At 58.1% G+C, this 20,802-nt stretch overlaps 1 protein-coding gene across 1 annotated transcript in view; it reads left to right on the top strand.

Moving 5' to 3' along the window:
- HMCN2 (hemicentin 2) overlaps positions 1-20,802 on the top strand; it is a 149,894-nt gene that overhangs the window by 112,175 nt on the left and 16,917 nt on the right. Inside the window, exons 63-85 of the mRNA XM_060013970.1 lie at positions 630-773; positions 861-1,020; positions 1,109-1,233; positions 1,693-1,876; positions 4,203-4,300; positions 4,703-4,969; positions 5,704-5,894; positions 6,359-6,440; positions 6,536-6,672; positions 7,293-7,434; positions 7,521-7,665; positions 8,539-8,666; positions 9,518-9,674; positions 10,472-10,593; positions 11,392-11,556; positions 12,825-12,932; positions 13,167-13,301; positions 13,615-13,749; positions 14,309-14,499; positions 15,911-16,124; positions 17,365-17,499; positions 18,508-18,698; positions 20,260-20,341. Of these exons, the coding sequence (XP_059869953.1) occupies positions 630-773; positions 861-1,020; positions 1,109-1,233; positions 1,693-1,876; positions 4,203-4,300; positions 4,703-4,969; positions 5,704-5,894; positions 6,359-6,440; positions 6,536-6,672; positions 7,293-7,434; positions 7,521-7,665; positions 8,539-8,666; positions 9,518-9,674; positions 10,472-10,593; positions 11,392-11,556; positions 12,825-12,932; positions 13,167-13,301; positions 13,615-13,749; positions 14,309-14,499; positions 15,911-16,124; positions 17,365-17,499; positions 18,508-18,698; positions 20,260-20,341 (3,438 nt within the window). The remainder of the gene's footprint in view (positions 1-629; positions 774-860; positions 1,021-1,108; positions 1,234-1,692; positions 1,877-4,202; positions 4,301-4,702; positions 4,970-5,703; positions 5,895-6,358; positions 6,441-6,535; positions 6,673-7,292; positions 7,435-7,520; positions 7,666-8,538; positions 8,667-9,517; positions 9,675-10,471; positions 10,594-11,391; positions 11,557-12,824; positions 12,933-13,166; positions 13,302-13,614; positions 13,750-14,308; positions 14,500-15,910; positions 16,125-17,364; positions 17,500-18,507; positions 18,699-20,259; positions 20,342-20,802) is intronic.

Here is a 20,802-nt window from a genome sequence, read left to right as displayed (position 1 = left end):
ACACTGGACTTACGTTGGAGTCAGTGAGTGGCTGGTTCACCTGGATCAGTGCGGGGAGGGAAAGGTTGGAAGGAGGGTGGGAGATGAGGGCTGGGCCTGAGCGTCCACAGGAAGAGGAGCAAGTCCTGGACTCTAAAGGGAGTGGCGGGGGGGCCACTTCCCTGACTGTCCAGTGGTTAAGATGCCGAGCTCCCAATGCAGGAGGCGCGGGTTCGATCCCTGGTCGGGGAACTAGGATCCTGCCTGCCACATGGCATGGCCAGAAAAATAAATAAAAATAAAAAAATAAAGGGAGTGGGGTCCCTTGGGAAGAAATGTCCCCAGTGAGGGAAGTAGGGAGGGGTTGGTTGTAAGGACCAGAGCAATCAAAGGAGTCCAGGCTGCGGAAGGCCGTGACGTAAATGGCTAGAGGCCCTGCCCACATCTGGGCCCACGTCTGGGCCTCAGTTTCCCTATGAGCCTAGGAAAGGGCTGGGTGATTCAAGGGTTCCCAGGGTCTTTCCAGCCTGAGTGTGGGGGTCAGGCGCCCTCTGCGGGAGTCACGAGACTTCTCTGTCTGGGCCCAGTGGTGGCAGCTGGGGCGGTGGGTCTGAGCAGGTGAGGTCCTGCCACAGCCCTCCGTCCCACAGAAAGCAGTGTGGCACGTGGTGTGGTCTCCCGGGCGGGCCGCCTCCAGCTGAGTCACTTGCAGCCAGACCAGGCTGGCACCTACACGTGTGTGGCCGAGAATGCCCTGGCGGAGGCCCGCAAGGACTTCGTGGTGGCCGTGCTGGGTACGTCTCACCCTGCGCCCCCCGTGTCCCACCCCCATGCCAGCCCCAGCCACCACCCCAGGCCTCACCATACCCACTCTGCCACAGTGGCCCCCCGGATCCGGAGCTCAGGCGCCACGCAGGAGCACAGCGTCCTGGAGGGGCAGGGGCTGCGGCTGGACTGCGAGGCTGACGGGCAGCCACCACCCGACGTGGCCTGGCTGAAGGACGGTGGCCCGCTGGGCCAGGGCGCCGGCCCCCACCTCCGGTAAGACCCAGCCTGTGACCTCCCCGCCCCAGGAGGCAAGCCCGCAGGCCCTCACGCACCTGCTCCCGGCTCTCCCTCCCCGGGGCAGGTTCTACCTGGAGGGCAGCTCCCTGGTGCTAAAGGGCCTGAGGGCCTCGGACTCGGGGGCCTACACCTGCGTGGCCCACAACGCGGCCGGTGAGGACGCCAGGCTGCACACCGTGAACGTGCTGGGTGAGCAGCTGAGGGGCGAGGAGAGCCGGGCCGCCCCACCGTCCCAGGGCGGCAGCAGCCTGGCCGCCGTGGGGCCTCCACTGGGGCACCTGGAGGGCGGTGCCAGGGCCCGGATACGGGAGCCCTGGTGAAGCCCCAGCCGTGCCCACTCCGTGAGCCAGGCCAGCCTGACCTGTCCGGGCCTCTGCCCCATCCTCAGACTAGGGGCACAACTGCGACAGCCCAGGGGCGCAGTGGGGGAGTCGGGATAAAGGAGAGACCCACACCCCCAGGCAGTGGGCTTCATCGTCACCTGGGTGGGGCGCGGGCCTGAGACCCACGTGATGATTGCCACACAATGGCTGCACGTGGCAGAAGTCGAGGTATCGGCGCCACCTCCTGGGACTTCCCTGAGAGAAGCCCACCTCCCCACCCAGGCCCCCTCACTGCCCCCGTTTTTCCTCTCTGCCCACCTACCAGTGCCTCCCACCATCGAGCAGGGGGCAGAGGGCGCAGGGACCCTGGTGAGCAGGCCTGGGGAGCTGGTGGCCATGGCGTGCCCTGTCCGGGGCTCCCCGCGCATCCACGTCAGCTGGCTCAAGGATGGCCTGCCGCTCGCGCTCTCCCAGCGCACCCACCTCCACGGCTCGGGCCGCACCCTCAGGTAAGGGAGCGGCTCCCCTGCCCGCCAGCCAGCGGATGGCAGGCCCCAGATACACTCTTCAGGGAGCTTGGGCTTAAAAGCACGTCTGAATGGTTTTTAGACTAGAAGTAACATAAACATACAGAGGTTTTTGATGGGGAGAGTGGGAGATGAAAGGGGCCTCTGCCCTCAGGCTTTCACAGCCCAGTGGGGGAGGCACAGATCCGGGTGGTGACATCTGGTGGCACCTAACTCAGCCTGGCCCCAGGTAGAAGAAATCTGGGAAGGCTTCCTGGAAGAAAGTGCCTGAGCAACGTCTTCATGCATTCAGCAGCACTTAACGGAGTGCTTGCTGTTCCAGGTGCAGTTCCAGGTACTGGGACGGAGCAGTGAGCAAGATGGAGCCTTTGCTCCTGCAGCTTTGGGGAGGGAGGGGAATGGAAAATAAACAGATATAAAAGTGACATGTCACAAGGGATGTGTGCTCAGAAGAATAAAGTAGGGTGAGGGGATGGGAGGTGGCAGTGGAGGGTGCTATTTTAGGGTGGCCAGCAGTAGGCACTCAGATGAGGTGACACTTGAGCAGAGATGGAAGGCGATGAGAAGGGGAGGTGAGTGGATTCCATGGCAGGAAGAATTCCATTCCTTCCAGTCAGGAAGAGCAGGTTCAAAGGCCCTGCGGTGGGCGTGTGGCTGTGTGTTCTCGAAAACAGAGTTGGAGGGTCGGTTATGAAGGGGGAAGTCAGGTGACACAGGGCCTCGTAAGTCCTTCAAAAGACTTGGGCTTTCCTAAGGAGAGAAGGGAAGCCCTGAGAGGGTTTTCAGCAGAGAAGTCACATCATGGTGTGACTTAAATTTTGTGTATGTGGTAAAAACACATAATAGAAAATTTACCATTTTAGCCATTTTTAAGTGTACCGTTCAGGGGCGTCAAGTACATTCACATCGTGGTGCAACCTTCACCATCTCCAGGCCTTTTCATCTCCCCAAACGGAGACTCTGCCCCATCGAACACTAATTCCCCACCCGCTCCCCAGCCCCTGGCACCCAGCACTGTACTTTCTGTCTGTGAACCTGCCTTATTCTGAGTACCTCAGATAAGTGGAATCATGCACTCGTTGTCCTTCTGTGACTGGTTTATTTCACGCAGCATCATGATTTCATCCATGTTGTGGCATGTGTCAAATTTTCCATCCTAATTTTTAAGGCTGAATAATATCGCCTGGTATGTGTAGAACACGTTATCCTTTCACCCATCGAGGACACTTGGATTGCTTCCACATTTTAGCAGCTGTGATTAATGTTGCTGTGAACACGGGTGTTGGCTTATCTGTTTGAGCTTCTACTCTCATTTCTTTGCGGTTGTGACTTAGGTTTTTAGACGATCCTTCTGGCTGCAGTGTGGACAGCAGGCTGTAGGGCCAAGGGCAGAGTGGGAGGGCATTTTAGGGCTGCGGCCACAAGCCAGGTGAGACGTGGCGGGGCCTGGATCAGAGCCACGTGGTGGAGGTGCTCCAGCTGGCGGTGTTTGCGGAGAGACGGGGAGGGGTTGAGCAAGGCTCTGGGGTCTCTATCTGGGAACCCGGAAGGCTGAAGTCTGTTTTCTGAGATGGGTCCACAGTGGGAGGGGCAAGATGAGGGGTGAGACCGGTGTTCTGTTCCAACCTGTTGGTTGGAGAGGTTCTTGGACGTACAGGGAAGATGGAAACCAGGCATTTGATACTCCTTTCAGGAGTTTAGGAGGTAGATGTTTGGAGATTGTCAGTGAACAGGTGGTGTTGGAAGCCAGGATGGGCTGCGGGCCCCGGGAAGTGAGCGTGGACTGAGCCTGGGCTGCCAGCGTTAGGGTGGTTATAACAGACGTTTCAATGTCACTGGGGACGTTGACAAGGGCGGCTCAGGAGGAGTGGTCGGGGCAAAAGGGGGTTTGAGAGACAGTGAGGGTTCAGGCAGTGGAGACAGTGAGTAGAGACGAGTCTGGGAGTCCTGAAAGCTGAGAGGAATTGTCTAGAAGAAGGGGGTGGGAGTACAGGCTGTCTGGGGGTGGGCCAGTGGAGCTTCCAGAATTTGGGAAGCAGGAAGTCTGGCTGCAGAGTGAGGTGGGCAGAGAAGGCAGCAGGGGTGGGGGGTGAGGTGGGGACTCTCCCTCTCTCTCCTTCTCTCTCCCTCTCTCCCTCTCTCTCTCTCTCTCTCTCTCTCTCTCTCTCTCTCTCTCTCCCCCCCTCCTTCCCTCTCTCTCCCTGTCTTTCTCTCTCCCTCTCCACCCCTCTCCCCCCCCCTTTCTTCCTGTCTCTCTCTCTCACTCCGTCTCTCTCTCTCATCCCCCCCCTTTGCTCTCGGGCTTCAGGATTTCCCAGGTGCAGCTGGCAGATTCCGGCATCTTCACCTGTGTGGCTTCGAGCCCAGCGGGCGTGGCCGACAGGAACTTTACCTTGCAGGTGCACGGTACGGAGCAGGGGAGTGGGTTAGCGGGTCCTTCGGCCTTAGGGACGAGAATCAAGGCTCTTGTCCCCTCCCCTCTGCCCATCTGGGTGAAACCAAGGGTTGGCCCTCAGGGATGTCAGGGCAGGGCAAATACTCAGTCTCTGATTCATTCGGTCACTCATTCATTGATCTCACAAGTAGTTGTTGGACACTAGTGTGCCAGGGCCTTGCCAGGCACTGGAATATGGCAGTGAGCAGACCTCACCTGGAGGAGGTGAGGTCTAAGCTGAGGACTGAAGATGAGAAGGAATAGTCCAGGAGAAGGGCATTCTGGCCCATAGTTACAGTCTGTGCAAAGTCCAGGGGCGAGGGCCACCTGGCATTGGATAAGTTGGCTCGTGCCCACTCTTTTGCCCTGTGCAGTGCCCCCTGTCCTGGAGCCAGTCGAGTTCCAGAAAGACGTGGCGGTGGTCCGTGGCTCCCCGGTGGTCCTCCCCTGTGAAGCCCGGGGCAGCCCCCTGCCCCTCGTTTTGTGGATGAAGAATGGGGAACCCTTTTTGCCCCGGAGCCTGGAACAGGGGCCTGGCCTACAGCTGGAGACAGCGGGAGTTGGCGACTCAGGGATCTACTCCTGCGTGGCCGTGAGCGAGGCAGGGGAAGCGAGGCGGCATTTCCGGCTGACGGTGATGGGTGGGTCACCTGCCCCCAGCGCCAGCTTCTCTGGGCCAGGGACGGGACGGGGGCCCTCGGGGAGCGATGGAGGCGGTGAGAGAGGTGAGCACCCTGGAGGCTTGGGGCTTAGGGAGCAGGCCTCGCCGACCTGGCTGCAGGGGCTGGGGGCCAGGACACTTCATTCTCCTGGGGCTGTGCCCCTCTGTCTTGTCCTTGGAACCTTGTAAAGCAGGAACAAAGCCATCGAAATCTTGGGGCTCTAAGTCTGAAGCACAAGATTTTGCAAGTGTGCCCTACTGGAAAGATGCGTTTCCCTCCATACTGTATCCTTGTTGTTTTTTTTTTGTTTGTTTTTTGTTTTTGCGGTACGCGGGCCTCTCACTGTTGTGGCCTCTCCCGTCGCGGAGCACAGGCTCCGGATGCGCAGGCTCAGCGGCCATGGCTCACGGGCAGCCGCTCCACGGCATGTGGGATCCTCCCGGACCGGGGCATGAACCCGTGTTCCCTGTATCGGCAGGCGACTCTCAACCACTGCACCACCAGGGAAGCCCTCCTTGTTGGTTTTTAAGCGCAAATCATTGTCCCAGGCAGATGGGCCCAACGTGTTTAGGACCCTCCAACACAATCACCAGCTTCCTGTTTGCAGGCCCATGTACTGTCAGCATCTGGATGGTGGGGGAGGGGAATGAACCCCACATCCTAGTGTTCTGGCCATGGCCCCCATGGCTGACCCAGGGCGGGGTGTCTTGCAGATCCCCCTCACATCGAGGACTCAGGCCAGCCTGCAGAGCTATTGCTGACCCCCGGCACCCCCTTGGAGCTCCTCTGCGATGCCCGGGGCACCCCCCAACCCAGCATCACGTGGCACAAGGATGGGCAGGCCCTGAACAGGCCGAAGGACAGCAAGAGGGCCGGGCGGGGGCTCCGGGTGGAGGGTGTGCAGGTGCTGCTGCCCCGCCTGCTGTGGCATGAAGCTGGGGAGAGGAGGGGAGGGACCCAGTGGCACTTGGCAGGGTTTGCCCAAGCTCCACTTTTATTCGGGGTATGAGGATGTGAAGAGGACCCCCCAGCCCGGCCCCGGGCCATGCCCTTGGGAGCTCCCAGTCAGGTTAGACCCAAGGCTGATGCAGAAACCAGATAAATCCCTAACCCCACCAGAAAAGAACTGGTACAGTCAAGGGGGACTCCCTGGAGGAGGCAGACTCTGCCCTAGCCCTAAAGCAAGGGTGAGCCAGTAATAGGGAAGAAACATCCCAGAGAGGAGAAGGGGTTGGTGGGAAAGGCAGGATGGCTGACTCAGCAGGCCTGAGGCTAAATCCTGGGTCCTCAGCTGTGTAGGAGGGAAACCAGATCAGGAGGTGGGCAGGGTGGGGCCGGAGGCAGCTGCTCACCCTGCCCCATCCCCAGGTGGGTGACGCTGGGCTGTACACTTGCCTGGCCCACAGCCCTGCTGGTGAAATCGAGAAGAGCTTCCGGGTCAGAGTTCAAGGTAGGGGGCTGCCAGAGTGGGGGCGGGAGAGGGAGGCAGGATGGGACCTGCAGGGGTGGGTCCCTCTCTCATGTCCTCCCTACCCACCTCACCAGCCCCCCCAAATGTCATTGGGCCCCAAGGCCCCCGCGGTGTGGTTGGCCTGGCCCCGGGACAGCTGGTTCTAGAGTGCTCGGTGGAGGCAGATCCCGCACCGGAGATCGAGTGGCACCGTGATGGCATCCTGCTGCAGGTGGGTGCCAGGCTGGGGACCCAGGGGCACCGCTTTCTGTTCCTCTCAGGCCCCAGACCCTGACCAGACTCGATCCCAGGTGCCGAGGGCCTATCCTGGGCCGGCCCTTTGCATACCTGCTCTCCTGACCTTTTCCACCCCTGTTACTATTGTCACCCCCATACTGTGGATGGGGACACCGAGGCAAGGCTAAGATTTGCACCCCAGGGCTTCTGATGCACATCTGTGCTGTACCTTTGAGCTGTGCTTAGTGGCTGTGTGGCTTGGGGCCAGTTACTGCGGTTCTGTGCGCTCACCCCTGAAATGGGGCCAATTTGCTTCTGTGGACCCAAGGACTGTAGATCTGGTGGAAGCTCCAGCTCCTAGTGTGAGCATGGGTCCCCCCTGCAACGTGCCCGGCAGGCAGAGCTCCAGGGAAGATGCTCTTTCCCTCCCAAAGGAGCCTATTTCCCCAGAAAGTCCTCAGCTGGGCATCAGTTCAGGGGCTGCAGGCCGGCCCAGAATGAATGGGGCAGAGACCACTGTCCGGCCCCGCTGGTTCCTTGGTCTTGGTGCGTGGGGGGCTGGCCTGGCCCAGCCCAGCGCTGATGAGGGTCTCTCCACCCTGGGGGTCTCTACAGGCAGATGCCCACACCCAGTTCCCAGAGCAGGGCAGGCTCCTCCAGCTGCAGGCCCTGAGCACGGCCGACAGTGGCGACTACAGCTGCACAGCCCGCAATGCTGCAGGCAGCACCAGTGTGGCCTTCCACGTGGAGGTCCACAGTGAGTGGCCCCGCCCCACCCGCCCTGCCCCCCTCCCTGAGAGCGACAGGGTCCCAGCACCCGCCCCCTCTGTGCCTCTCCTCCAGCGGTGCCCACCATCCGGCCGGGACCACCTGCAGTGAACGCCTCCGTGAACCAGACGGCTCTGCTGTCCTGCAAGGCAGACGGTGCCCCCCCGCCCCTTGTGAACTGGCGGAAGGACGGCATCCCTCTGGATCCTGAGAGCCCCAGGTGGGAGCTGGTAGGGGAGGGCATCAGGGAGGGGCTCAGGTACCTCTTTACGGGTTGTAAACGGAAGCCCACCTGGGCAGTTGGAGCAGAAAGGACATGGGTCTTCTCAGAACCCAAGGACATACATGCCCATTCGTTAAGGGCGTGAGAACCCCTGGTGGCTGTCTGTCTGTCTGTCTGTCTCTAGTTTTGACTCTTGGTTGCTAGTCTGTTTCTGTGTGTGAGGGCTTCATGCCTCTCTCTCTCTCAGACCAATTTTCTACACCTTCTTTCTCTAAGAACATGGCAGGACGGCTCCCCACACACACCTCCCCCCGCCCCCCCCCACCCCCAGCCAAGTTATAGTTGCTGTGTTCACACAACCTGCAGACCCTGGTGAGCTGTCTGTGAATCCCAGTTCCAAATTCCCAGGGCAGAGAATTCCATTGGCTCAGCCTGCATGATGTGTCCATCCCCCGTCCAACCGGCTGTGGCCAGGGGCGGGGTCACACAGTACAGACATGGCCCCTGGGAAAGGGCAGTTTTCCGACCTAATTGAGGGGCTGTTCTCAGAAAGGGTTGGGGTACCACTGCCCTCTGGCTCTTGGGGGGAGGCTGGGCCCAGGTGGGAGCATGGAAGGCCCGAAGCAGCCCCTCTCACCCTTTCTGATGCTGGGTTGTGGTGCAGGTTACTGCCCAAGGCTGTGGCCCCATGCCCCACCCCCCCACCGACCTTGGCCTCACAGATGCAGGACTCCTGAGTCAGCATCCTCTCGCTCAGAAAGCCAGGGACCAAGGGGAGGGTCTCGCTGGAGACACTACCAGGGGGTCCAGCTCCTCCCCAGGGACTTGCTGGTCTGCCGGTATCCATGGCAACCCCTCCCTGTGTTCCAGGTTTCAGGTTCTGCCTGAGGGTTCCCTGAGGATCCAGCCAGTCCTCGCCCAGGATGCCGGCCACTACCTCTGCCTGGCGTCCAACGCCGCAGGTTCCGATCGGCAGGGCCGCGACCTCCGGGTCTTCGGTAGGTAGAGGAGGGAAGGTGTGGTTTTTTTGCCTTCAGCATCCACCCCCTGTCTGGACCGGGTCCTGCTCAGTTTCTGGTTCATCTTAGCTGTCAGGAGCCAGGAGCAACGATCTCCAAATATTTTTGACCATGAATCCTATTAATAAAAAGTTTTGAGCATGTACACTCAAAGATGCATATTGGGGCTTCCCTGGTGGCGCAGTGGTTGAGGGTCCGCCTGCCGATGCAGGGGACGCGGGTTCGTGCCCCGGTCCGGGAAGATCCCACATGCCGCGGAGCGGCTGGGCCCGTGGCCCATGGCCGCTGAGCCTGCGCGTCCGGAGCCTGTGCTCCGCAACGGGAGAGGCCACAGCAGTGAGAGGCCCGCGTACCGCAAAAAAAAAAAAAAAAAAAAAAAGATGCATATTTATCTTCATGCATACATTATATGCACTTACTACTATGCTATTCTACTGCATGAGAAAACATGCACGAGCTGTAGAACCCTCAGAATCACTGAGCCAGGTGCTCTGATCTGCTCTTCCATCCCATTGATCACCTCGGTGGAGGCTGCGCTGCTGGGCCCTGGCCTCGGGTGGGGCTGCCGGGGAGTTGCGCCCTGGAGGCCCCATTCAAGGAGGTGTAGTTAGGGGGATGCCAGCCTCAGGGGTGGTCAAAGGCCCCATCGCCCCAGCTTTGGGAACCCGTTGGAAGATCCGCTCGGGGAGTTTCTCCTGCCTCCTCGCTCCTGCTTCCTCGGGGATGGGCTGAAGGTGGTTGGAGTATCTCCTGCTCCTGGGCTTTACCTTAGAGACCCCCGCCCCGCCCCCACCCCACACCCCGTCTCCTGATCACTGTTCTCTCCCCAGAGCCTCCAGCCATCACCCCTGGCCCCTCCAACCTGACCCTGACTGCTGACACCGCCGCCTCACTGCCCTGTGAGGCCAGAGGCTCTCCCAAGCCCCTTGTGGTCTGGTGGAAGGATGGACAGAAGCTGGACTTCCGCCTGCAGCAGGGAGCCTACCGGTACTGAGATGGTCCTTCTGGGAGCGTCATGAGATGCCTGGGGTGGGGAAGGGCGTGCCTGTCTCAGAGAAGGGGAGCCAGGCCAGAACTGAGGCAGGGGCGCGCTCGGGTCTCACCAAAGCCAGCACCAGAACTTGTGTCCTGACTTCAAGGGGCCAGGAGGGTCCTTACTATAAGATACCTGGTCGGAGGTGGGGACATTTGGGACATACAGCCAAATGGAAAATATATGGCCTTTGCAACCACTTTAGTCACTATTTAAGAACCCACGTAGAAGCCCAAGTTCATGCCGGTTGAGCCTGGACCCATGGCTCCTGCAGGAGCCTCGGTCTCCCCGTTTCTCAAATGCAGCTGACCCTGAAATGATCCCTGGGAGTATTAAGAGGTCAGTTCACCAATGAATTCACCAGATATGTGTTGTGTTAGGTGCCAACTCATCGTGGAGCTTTGTGACTAAGCAGGTGTTCAGTGAACACGAGCAGTTCTGATCAGGGCTTTGCATATGGTTACTACTGCAGAAGTTATCATAGGTGGTGACTGTAGGAAATTTTTAGGATTATGGAGAAACCCAGAGGCAAACATTAAAATTGCCCACAAACTGAACAGGTAGACCTTGGGAGGTAGAAAATTCTAGGAGAAACTTCTAGAGTCGAGGCTAGGGGCCGGTTACAGGCAGGGAAAATAGTCATGAAACACATCCCTCGCCTCCAAATTCCCCGGGTAGGGAGGCCACGCTGGCTGGTTTCAGGTCAGCCCAGCCAGTCACTTAGCAGACAACCGTCCGTCTGTCTGTGCAGGCTCCTGCCCTCCAACGCCTTGCTCCTCACAGCCCCCAGCCCTCAGGATTCAGCCCAGTTTGAGTGTGTGGCGAGCAATGAACTGGGCGAGGCCCACAGGCTCTACTGGGTGACGGTTCACGGTGAGTTCACACTCAGGAGTGACTGTTCACAGCGAGGGCAGATGAGGAGGCCGGGATGGGGACAGTGCCTCCCTCTCCTGGGCGCTCTCTCTGCCTCCAGGGACCTGCACGGCTTCCCTCTGAGCCTTTCTGTGCTTCCCGGGTCACCGCCTCCAGGAAGCCCTCTCTGATCCTGCCCTCCCACACTGACATAACCCAACTCCAGCAACAGTTCCTGGCCTGTGGGAGCTCGTAGGCGAGGCCTCTCCCAAGTCCAGAATGTTCTGAACCCAAATCTGACCTTGTCATCACCCCAGTTAAAATCCCTCCCACCATGGCTTCCCACCGCCCTCAGGATAGAATGCATGGTGTCACCTGGGCCCAGAAGGTCAGCCCTGCTGACCCCCCAGGTTCAGCTCACCCCATGGCCTGCCTCACTCTGGGTTGCATTCATGCCTCTCAACTTTTTGTTCCTTACCTCGGGGCCTTTGCACATGCTGTTCCCTCTGCTGAACACTTTTCCCTTCACCCAAGCAATATCTGCTCTTCCTTCAAATCTCAGGTTAAATGCCACATGCCCCAGAGACCTTCTCTGGCCTCCCTGGCTGGTATCTATAGAAAGCAGTTCGTAACTATCCCACACGCCCAGCCAAGCACATCTGAGTGAGGAAATGTGACTGCCGCACCTCCCTCCCCGGAGCTTCGTCACTGATGTCACCTTGTGTCGTAGTCTGTGTATCCTTCTCGTCCACCTGGCCCCGTGGCTGTGTGTTCCCCAGGGGACCTCAGCAGGGCCTCAAGCCTTGCCTTGCGTTTCAGTGCCTCCCACCATTGCCGACGACCAGACAGACTTCACCGTGACCATGATGGCGTCCGTGGTCCTCACGTGCCACAGCACAGGGGTGCCAGCCCCAGTTGTGTCCTGGAGCAAAGCAGGCACCCAGCTGGGGTTGCGGGGGAACGGCTACCGTGTGTCACCTTCGGGTAAGGAAGGGTGAGCCACGTGGACCTGCTGCTGAGGGGACACTAAGGGGCGTCGGGCGGAGGCTGTGAAAGCAGCCCGCTGGGGCCTGGTGGTTGAGAAGATGGAAAGTTCTGGCCTGGCGCTGCCATTCGCTCACTGTGTGACCTGGGAGAGCCCCCTCGCGCCCCACCCCCCAGGCCTCAGTGTCCCCATCCACGCACTAGAGTATTGATATCCATCAGTCAGTCCCTGATGCTAGTTGGTACGTTGGTGCTCCTTATGGCAGAATGAGGAAAATAATAGCGACATGAGAGTTTTCATAAGCTAGTTTTAGCTCATTAGAAGGATTGGCCTTTATTCTGAAATAACGCTTTTCTTAATAATTTGGTGTTGAGAGTGCCTTTCTTTTATGAGATTAAGGTGATAGTACATGGTAATTTTTTAAGTGTCTTTGCTTGTTAAAATAAAAAGCTGGCAACTTTAGGGGGATTCTCTAAATTAAATGTATTTTTTAGTTGGTTGGTTAGTGAAATCCTAAAGTCTGTGAACCACTGGCCGGATCTGTGGTTTTCAAACTCTTCCAAAGCAATAGAACACTTCCTCTGACAAGTGGTTATGGGGAAGCCCAACACGTGAGAGAAACTAGGTTCTGGTTCCATCTGAGGCTGGGATGGGGGCTGTGGGGTGGTCCAGAGTCAGGTGGGCCTCGCTCCCTTTGCCCCCTCAGCAGGCCCTCAGGGGTCCACGGGGGATGGTTTAGAAACCACCTTACCTGACTTGCAGCCTGTGGTCTGGGAAGGTTAAAATGGTATTCATTGAGCAGCCAAGGCTGAGGGAGAGAGGGCAAAGGGAGGACAGAAGAGGCAGCAATCCGGGGAGGCTTCCTGGAAGGGGCAAGTTTTGAGCAGAGTGCAGCAAGGATAGCAGGGTGAGGGCCCGTGGAACCAGGCACGGGCAGTCCAGGGATTCCAGGCCAGGTAGTGGCAGATCCTGGCACATCACAGCCAGAAGGGTCTAGAGATCATCCTGTCTGATTCCTCATTGTACACCTGGCCCAGAGACTAGAAGTACCAGAGAGCAGAAGGGACTTGCCTATGGTAATGGTCTGAGCAGGGAGCAGAGGCAGGCCCAGGTTCCCCCGTGCTGCTTACAAATGGGCAGGGAGGCAGATTGAGTGGCCTGTAACAGAGACACCAGGGTTGGGTGTGTAAGAGCCCTGCCGGCTCCACCCCTGGGACATCTGTCCCAGGCCCCCTCACCCCTCTCTGTGCCCTGTTCCCGTCCACAGGTGCCCTGGAGATCAGGCAGGCCCTCCCCATCCATGCCAGCAGATACACCTGCACGGCCCGCAGCTCCGCCGGCGTGGCCCACAAGCACGTGGTCCTCACCGTGCAAGGTAAGCGTCCCCGAGGCCAGACAGCCATGGCTCCTGGGGCAGGGAAGCTGGCAGAGGGCTAGAGGCTTCTTTGGGAGAAAAGAAACAGCCCGCCTGTGCCCTCCTTTCCGACGTTTCTGGAACCCTTTGTTCCCTTTGGCAGCCTCTCTCTCTGGTGCTCAGACGGCCCCTGGTGGGAGAGGCCTGGGTGTTAACGGTGTCCCCAGGGACCTCTGCAGCCCTGTTCCTTTGCAGCCTCCCCCGTGGTAAAGCCACTACCCAGTGTGGTCTGGGCGGTGGCAGAGGAGGAGGTGCTGCTGCCCTGCGAGGCCTCGGGCATCCCCCGGCCGAGCATCACCTGGCAGAAGGAGGGGCTCACCGTCCCTGCAGGTGAGTCTCCTTGGCAGCCAGCGTGGGTGGGAGGATGACCGTATGAACCTGCGGTCCTTCTTCCTGCCCCCGCTTCACCTCCTGCCCTCCCGTCTCCCCTCAGCACCCCAGAGCCCTTGATTCTGCCTGAGCACTCGGTGGCTGGGCTGGGAGTTTGGGTCCGGCTTCCGTGCTCGCTCTGCCCCCTCGTCACCCTGTGGCCACAGCAGGTCACTCGGCCGGTCAGACAGGACAGCCCAAGCAGCCTTCCTGCCCTCCTCGGGGGTCCTATCGCCCCAGCGACCGGCCCCCGATTCCTTCCCGCCAAACCCAGGGGTGAGGACCCAGGTCCTAACCAGTGGACAGCTGCGGATCATCCATGTCAGCCCAGAGGATGCTGGGAACTATTTCTGCGTCGCCCAGAACAGCGCAGGCAGTGCCCTGGGGAAGACTCGGCTGGTGGTGCAAGGTGGGCCCCGGGGGTGTGGGTGGGTCTGAAGTGGACCCCAGCGAGCTAGGGGCTTTGAGGCTCCTGAGAGCCCCTCCCTTCTCTGCCCAGCCCTGGTCCCGGGCGGGGCATGTCCCCACGTCCACCCCTACTCCAGCACGGCTTGTGGTTCTAGAAAGAATTCAAGAAAAAAACGATTCCCATTTTGCACCCAAGGTCTGGCTTCAGACGGTAACTCCAGGGTCCCCTCTGCCTCCTTTGGCCCCTCCGGGGAAACTAGTCTGGTCATTCTTTGTTCATTTTGGCTTTCCAGTAGCAACAGCCATTTCCGTCCGTTTAGTCACTGTGTGTGCATGTGGGTGAATGGGTCACTCTGTCACAGCTTCTTCACCAAGCTCCAGAAAGTCCCCAGGTTATCCAGACCACAGGGCCTATGACCAGGGGCCGGTGGGGGCAGCAGACAGGGATGGAGGAAGGGGCTGAGGGTGTGTCAAGTGCCAAGGGCACTGGGGCAGGGATGGCCCACCCCAGCCCACCCCAGCCCGGCCCAGTCACCGAGGGGACCTCCCTATCCCCACAGTCCCACCTGTGATCGAGGCTGGCCTTCCCGACCTGTCCGCCACTGAAGGCTCCCACGCTGTCTTGCCCTGCACGGCCAGCGGCAGTCCTGAGCCCGACATCACCTGGGAAAAGGACGGCCAGCCTGTGTCTGGAGCTGAGGGGAAGTTCACCATCCAGCCTTCCGGGGAGCTGCTGGTGAAGAACTCAGAGGTGAGGGCCTGGCCCCAGGGAGCAGAGGGGAATAATAGTAACAGCAGGAGCGGCAAACACCTGCTGAGCACCCCCCCCCCCGAGCGCCATGCTCTGTGCTGAGCACCCCCTGTGTGCCATGCTCTGTGCTGAATGCTGTGCAGCTTCTTAATCCTGGAACCTGGGGAAGTAGGTGTTATCACCTTAGCTACAGATGAGGAAACCGAGGTTCAGAGTGTACCCAGGTTTTGAAGACATGCTATTGCCAAGAGGCAGAACCAAGATTTGAATTAGGACCTCTATGGCTAGTCCCTGGGGGAGGGAAGGAGCCCTGGAAGAGAGGGAGGGGGGAGCGTGGCGATGACTTTGTGTCCCCAAACTGCCTCAAATGTTCTTAACCTGAGCTACAGGCATGGGTGGGACCCCGGCTCCCTTCCCCCATCAGTACTCATCACGTTCTATAATTACAAAAGAAGTCGCTGTCCAGATGGATGGGTGGCTACTGGGTGGGCACATCTCGAGGGGGCCATGGGGGTGGGGATCCTGCCCCACGGGGAGCCAGATGTGCAGTGGTGAGTGCACCAGCCCTGCTGCGATGCACCACAGAACTTTTCCCCTCGGAGAAGGCACCGAAAGCAGGGTCCCCCTCGGGGATGATGGATGAGGTGAGCACAGGTGAGCGGAGTGCAGGTTCCGTTCTGAGCACATAGGAGGTGCTTAGTAAATGGTGACTGTTACAAACGTGTGGTTAGATTATGAAGGCTGAAAATTCAATTAACAGTCAAATTAAGAAGGAAAAAAAGGGAATTTTTTGGAGCCAAGCTGAGGATTATAACCGGGGAGACCTGTTAGAAGTAGAGGCACGGTCACATACATTTTCAAGACGAAGAATCATACATGAGAATGACATACTCGTCTTTCACATAAAGTTCACCAAAGACACACAGTCCGGGTAAGCAGGTACAAAGTGAACAGCGAGTCACCATGACCCCATACAGAGCTGGGAAGGAACGCTATTCTTTTAGGAAGTTACATTGCTAGCGTCAGAGGAAAGGAAAGAAAAAAAGATCTTTACAGCTGAGCGGGCACACCCGTCCTTGGGGAGCTCTGGTTAACGTGTAATGCAGATACACACCGCACGTTAGGGATGGAAGGAGGAGGCCCAGAAAGACAGAGAATTTCATGTTTAGTTTTTCTTGTCCTGCCTTAAAATATAAATTGTATTTCATCAAAGCGCATAGCCATAGGAAGGCTGCAGGGAGGTGCAGTGGTGAAGCTGAGCTGTTTGCTAGCTGTGTGACCTTGGGCAAGTCACTTTGCCTCTCTGGGCTGGATGGTCCATGGGAACCTGCCAGGGAGCAGGTCCGCGGGGGCATTCTGGCCCATGTTGGGGTGGGGCGGTTATCAGGCTGACCCCTCCCTTTGCCCACAGAGCCAGGACGCTGGCACCTACACCTGCACTGCCGAGAATGCCGTGGGCCGCGCCCGCCGCCGCATGCACCTCGCCATCTTGGCACCGCCTGTCTTCACCAGCCTGCCTGGGGACCGCAGCCTGAACCTTGGGGACAGGCTGTGGCTTCACTGTGCGGCCCGTGGCAGCCCTACGCCCCGAATAGGCTGGACTGTCAACAACCAACCGGTCACAGGTCTGGGCCTGCTGGGGGCGGGTGGGACAGAGACCCAGGGCGCTGGGAGGTTGAAGAGGGTGGGCGGGTGGGGTGACCCAACCCGGTGAAGCGGAAGACGGTACCAGTCAGCCTGTGGGTTCTGGGTCTCCAGACTTGGCCCTGCGTTGGGGCACAGGGCAAACACACATGTGGCCCTATGTGACCAGTCACACGTCAGACCCAGCAAGAAGCCACCTGTGAAAAAGACTCAACCCTGGAGACCTCAGGGCCAGGAGAGGGGCCTGTGCTCCAGCCTAGCACTGCTGCTCCCATTGTGGGCCCCTCAACACACTCCATTCATGGGGGGCTCTCTCCTCTCACCTGGGTCCCCAGTGACGTTTAGGGAGGTCCAAGGCCCGCACAGGCCCTGTGGTACTCAATAAACGTCTGCCGAATGGATGGGTTGCTAAGTCTCCTCCGCTGCAAAGTGGTGTTTTCACATCCTCCTGTACCCAAGTCCAGGTGCTGGGAAACGAGTGCTCCACCTTTGCACACCTGTGCAGAAGGCTTTGCCTCAACCTCACTGCTTCCTGGGCGGAGAGATCAGGAGAGAGATTCAGCCTCTCTGAGCCCAGCTCTTCATCTTGAAATAGAGATAACAGGGGTCCTGAGGGTGGAACGATTTAATGCAGGAGGTTCGCCTGGCAAGGCCTCGCCCAAGTAAATGCCCCGTCGGTGTAGCACGTGTCCTTATTCCTGGTGGAGGGGCACTGTCTGAGGATTACAGGGAAAACAAAGGCTGTTAAGAGCATCTATCTCGGGACTTCCCTGGGGGTCCGGTGGTTAAGACTCTGCGCTTCCACTGCAGGGGGCACGGGTTCGATTCCTGGTCAGGGAAATAAGATCCCTCATGCAGTGTGGTACAGCCCCCCTAAAAATTAATTTAAAAATATAGCATCCATCTATATGTAACGCATGACAATATCTCTATAAATGCCACATGTTAATAGGCCCCCGAAGACCTACCCTTGGCCACTCACCATACTCGCGGTGTGGACTTGAAAATGAGAAAAGGCAGGTCTTCAACCTCCTCCTCATCTCCTGATCCTGTGCCTGCCACGATAGCATCCCACTTGCTTAGGCTTCCAGCAGGGAGGGGGCGCTTTGTGCCTTTATGAAGCACCTGCTGGATACCGAGGCCTGAGTTAAGTGTTCAGGGCAGGAGGTCCCTGGCACCCTGAGCTCAGAGCCCCCTGGGGCATCTCTTTCTCTGCCACAGAGGGAGTGACCGAGCAGAACGGGGGCAGCACACTGCAGCGGATGGCAGTCACCAGAGAGGACAGCGGGACCTACGTGTGCTGGGCCGAGAACAGAGTGGACCGAGTGCAGGCGGTCAGCTTCGTCCACGTGAAGGGTAGGGAGTGACCATGTGGTCTTTCTCCAGACCTCTGCTGACCCAACCTAGTGGTTTTTCGAAGAAACTGGCCTCCTAATCTCTGAACTAGTACCTCTCCACCCTGGCTGGGCAGTAGGATCTCCTGGGGGGCTTTATAAAATACTGAGGCCCAGGTTCTACCCCCGACTCAGGAAAGGTGAGGCCTCGACATCAGTATTTTTTACCCTCCCCAGATGACCGGCTGTAGGGAGAACTGAGATCTGACTCATCAGCCTGAAGCACTGCCCTCAGCTGGATGGTGTCCATGTGGGAGGGGGATGGGGCCAAGGTACCCTGGCACACAATGCGTGAATCTCGCCAGCCTGCCGGTTGCTCCCCACAGCCCTGCCCCCCACAGCCCTGCACAGTAACCCTCATGTCACTGTGACTTGTATGTCCAACTTCAGGATGGGAGGGTGGGGCTCGATGGAGGGGGATGAGCTGCCCAAGGCACCAGGATTCAACTGTACTGTTGGTAGACTCAACCTCAGGAAACCGGCAGGGATGAAAACCAGCACAGGGCATCCAAGAGTGGTTTAAGAGTTGCATGAAATGAGAATCAGGGATGTCTTAGTGTTGCTATGTCCGACAGAGGTGTCCTAATGATCGTGTAGTCCTTGTTTTCCGAAGTACCCTGCCGCTGGGCTAATCCGTCTCTGAGCGCGAGTGTATGACACTCATACACTTTCTCCCCTCCTGTGCCTGTCTCAGGCATCACTAATCAATCATAGCACTATCCCCACTCAACTTCAAATCCTTCTCAGCACAGTGTTCCTGGCAGCCACTGCCAGTCTAGTTCACTTGACCTGCGACATGGAAGCTGTACGCCATCCCAGATGTATTGACTCCACACAGCCGTGCTGAGCCAGCAGGAACCTCCATAGGTTCCTGGGGTCTGTCTGGCAGGCTTTTGGGGATGAATTTATGGGGATTTTAGCCTGAAGAAAACCTCCTTTCTCTCTCCTTGTCCACTGTCACCTTGTGCAGAGGCTCCTGTCCTACAAGGGGAGGCTTTTTCCTACCTGGTGGAACCCGTTGGGGGCAGCGTCCGGCTGGACTGTGTGGTCCGTGGAGAGCCAGCACCCGACATCCACTGGATCAAAGATGGCCTTCTGCTGCAGGGAAGCCGGCTCCGGCACAGGCTGCAGAATGGCTCGTTGACCATCCGTAGGACCGAGGCAAGGCGGGGCCTGGGCTGGGGCCACCTGGGACAGCCCTCCACTTTGTCTGATTATCCAAGACGGTTCTTTAGGTTGGCACCACCCTCTACAGTCTACAAAGCATTTTCCTGCCTGTACCCAGAGATCCTCGCCTGACTACCTAGGGTGACCTCCAGCCAGTGGCTTAACTTCTCTGTGCCTCAATTACCTCATCCATTCAATGGGGCTAATAATTGTTCTACCTCGTAGATTTATAGCGAGAAATCAGTGAGATGACCCACACCAGGTGCTTAAGAGTGATCGGCCCCTCAGTAAGGCCAATATATGTTACTAATAACAACCCCGTGGAGCAGAGTAAGCGGATAAGAGTGCCTCATTTTACAGATGAAGACACTGAGGATCAGAGAGGCCCACAGCCCGTAAGCACCTGAGGCAGGACCCCAGCCCAGGTCTCCTGATTCCTACTCCACGCCATTTCCAAAGCCTTGAGCTCGGGGGCAGCCCCTGCTTCCCTTCCCTTCCCTTCTGTGTCCCAAGTCCCAGTGGTCCTGCAGAATTCCACAGTGCGATGATGTCAAGGACTCATCTTAGGGGTCCTTGATCTTGCCCATCTTGGAGCCTGTCTCAGACTGGTAAAGGCAGCAGCAGCAGCAGCAGCAGCAGTAAGGGTTGCCGTGACCTGAGTATTTGCTGTGGACCAGGCACCGTGCCTCACGGTTAGGGAGCATGATTTCATTTGATGCTCACAACAATCTTATCGGTTATTATCCCCGTTTTAGAGATGGGGAAACTGAGGCTCCAGAGACATGGTGAACAGTGGAGCCCGGATTCGGTCCCATCTCGGACTGATGCCCAAATCTCTACTCTTAATTGCATGCCGTGCTGCCCGCTGACAGTCCCTTGGGCGTGGCCTCGGGGATATTATCTTCTGGGCGTGGACAGTGGCCTCAGGCTGCCCCAGCTCCATCTCATGGTGGTGCTGCCACTGGAAGCGAATCTGAGCCAGCATTCTTCCTGAGTCGCATCACTGCCAAGGTCGTGGATATCCTGGGAAGAAACTTCCCTGTCACCAAGGCCAGGAAGCGCTGCAAACCCTCCCCCTCTGGAAGACTCAGAGTGTGCACTCGCACAATAAAAGCCCCAGGGAGCCTGCAGTGCTGAAACCCGTTCTTGTCTAACTCAGTGTTTCGCAAACTCGCTCCAACACAAAACCCGTTTTCTAAGGAATTCCTAATAATGTGCCGTGGAGTCATAATACTTTAACGCACACAGTTTGGAAGAGGTGCATCTAAATCATGCTTCTACAGCATATAGCTCCCCTTAGAGCAATGAGTTGTCACCACCCCAAGTTCCAGGGGTGAAAGGGGCTGGATTCTCTTTGGATTCTATTGACAGGCAGCCATGGAAGCCCCTCTGGTGGCATCTGCGGGCCCCTGGCTGGTTTATGCTCTAAGCTCCTCCTGGTTAGATGGGTCTTGCTCCAGGTGCCCCTGTCTGTGCCCAGCTGTCCCCAGATGCTCCCCACCCCCTCGTCCTCCTCTCCTGAATGCCACGCCCCCACTCCCATGCCCACCCACAGAAGGACGACGCGGGACGATACCAGTGCCTGGCGGAGAATGAGCTGGGCGCGGTGGAGAAAGTGGTGGTCCTTGTGCTGCAGAGTGAGTCTCAGCCCCACCTTTCCTGGGCCCTGGGTGGGGACCAGGTGAGGTGGGCACACAGTGAGGTGGGCGCCCAGGGGGCAGCTGTGCCGAGGCTGTGGCTGCCGCCGCCCAGGCTGTGTGATGAGAATAGAGGGCCATTCCGAATCTTTGTTCAGAACACACAGTTGAAGTCCCATGAACTGTCTCCCCAATGTGGAATGGGAATTAGGGGCTGGTGAGTACTGGGGACCCAGCAGCCAGGCCTGGGGGCCCTGTTTATTCAGAACTCAAAACTGTCATTGAGATCATAGAGACAGCTCCTGTGTTTGCCAAGCAGGTTATAGCTAACAATAAGTCCAAATAGGGATTTAAAAAAAAATTTACTGGAGTATCATTGATTTACAATGTTGTTAGTTTCTGCCGTACAGCAAAGTGAATCAGTTATACATATATATATATATCTCTCCACTCTTTTTTAG

Source organism: Delphinus delphis, chromosome 6 (assembly GCF_949987515.2).
Source record: "Delphinus delphis chromosome 6, mDelDel1.2, whole genome shotgun sequence".
Classification (NCBI taxonomy): Eukaryota; Metazoa; Chordata; class Mammalia; order Artiodactyla; family Delphinidae; genus Delphinus; species Delphinus delphis.
Note: the sequence above shows the minus strand (reverse complement) of the source record. Positions and strands in the feature narration are given on the sequence as shown.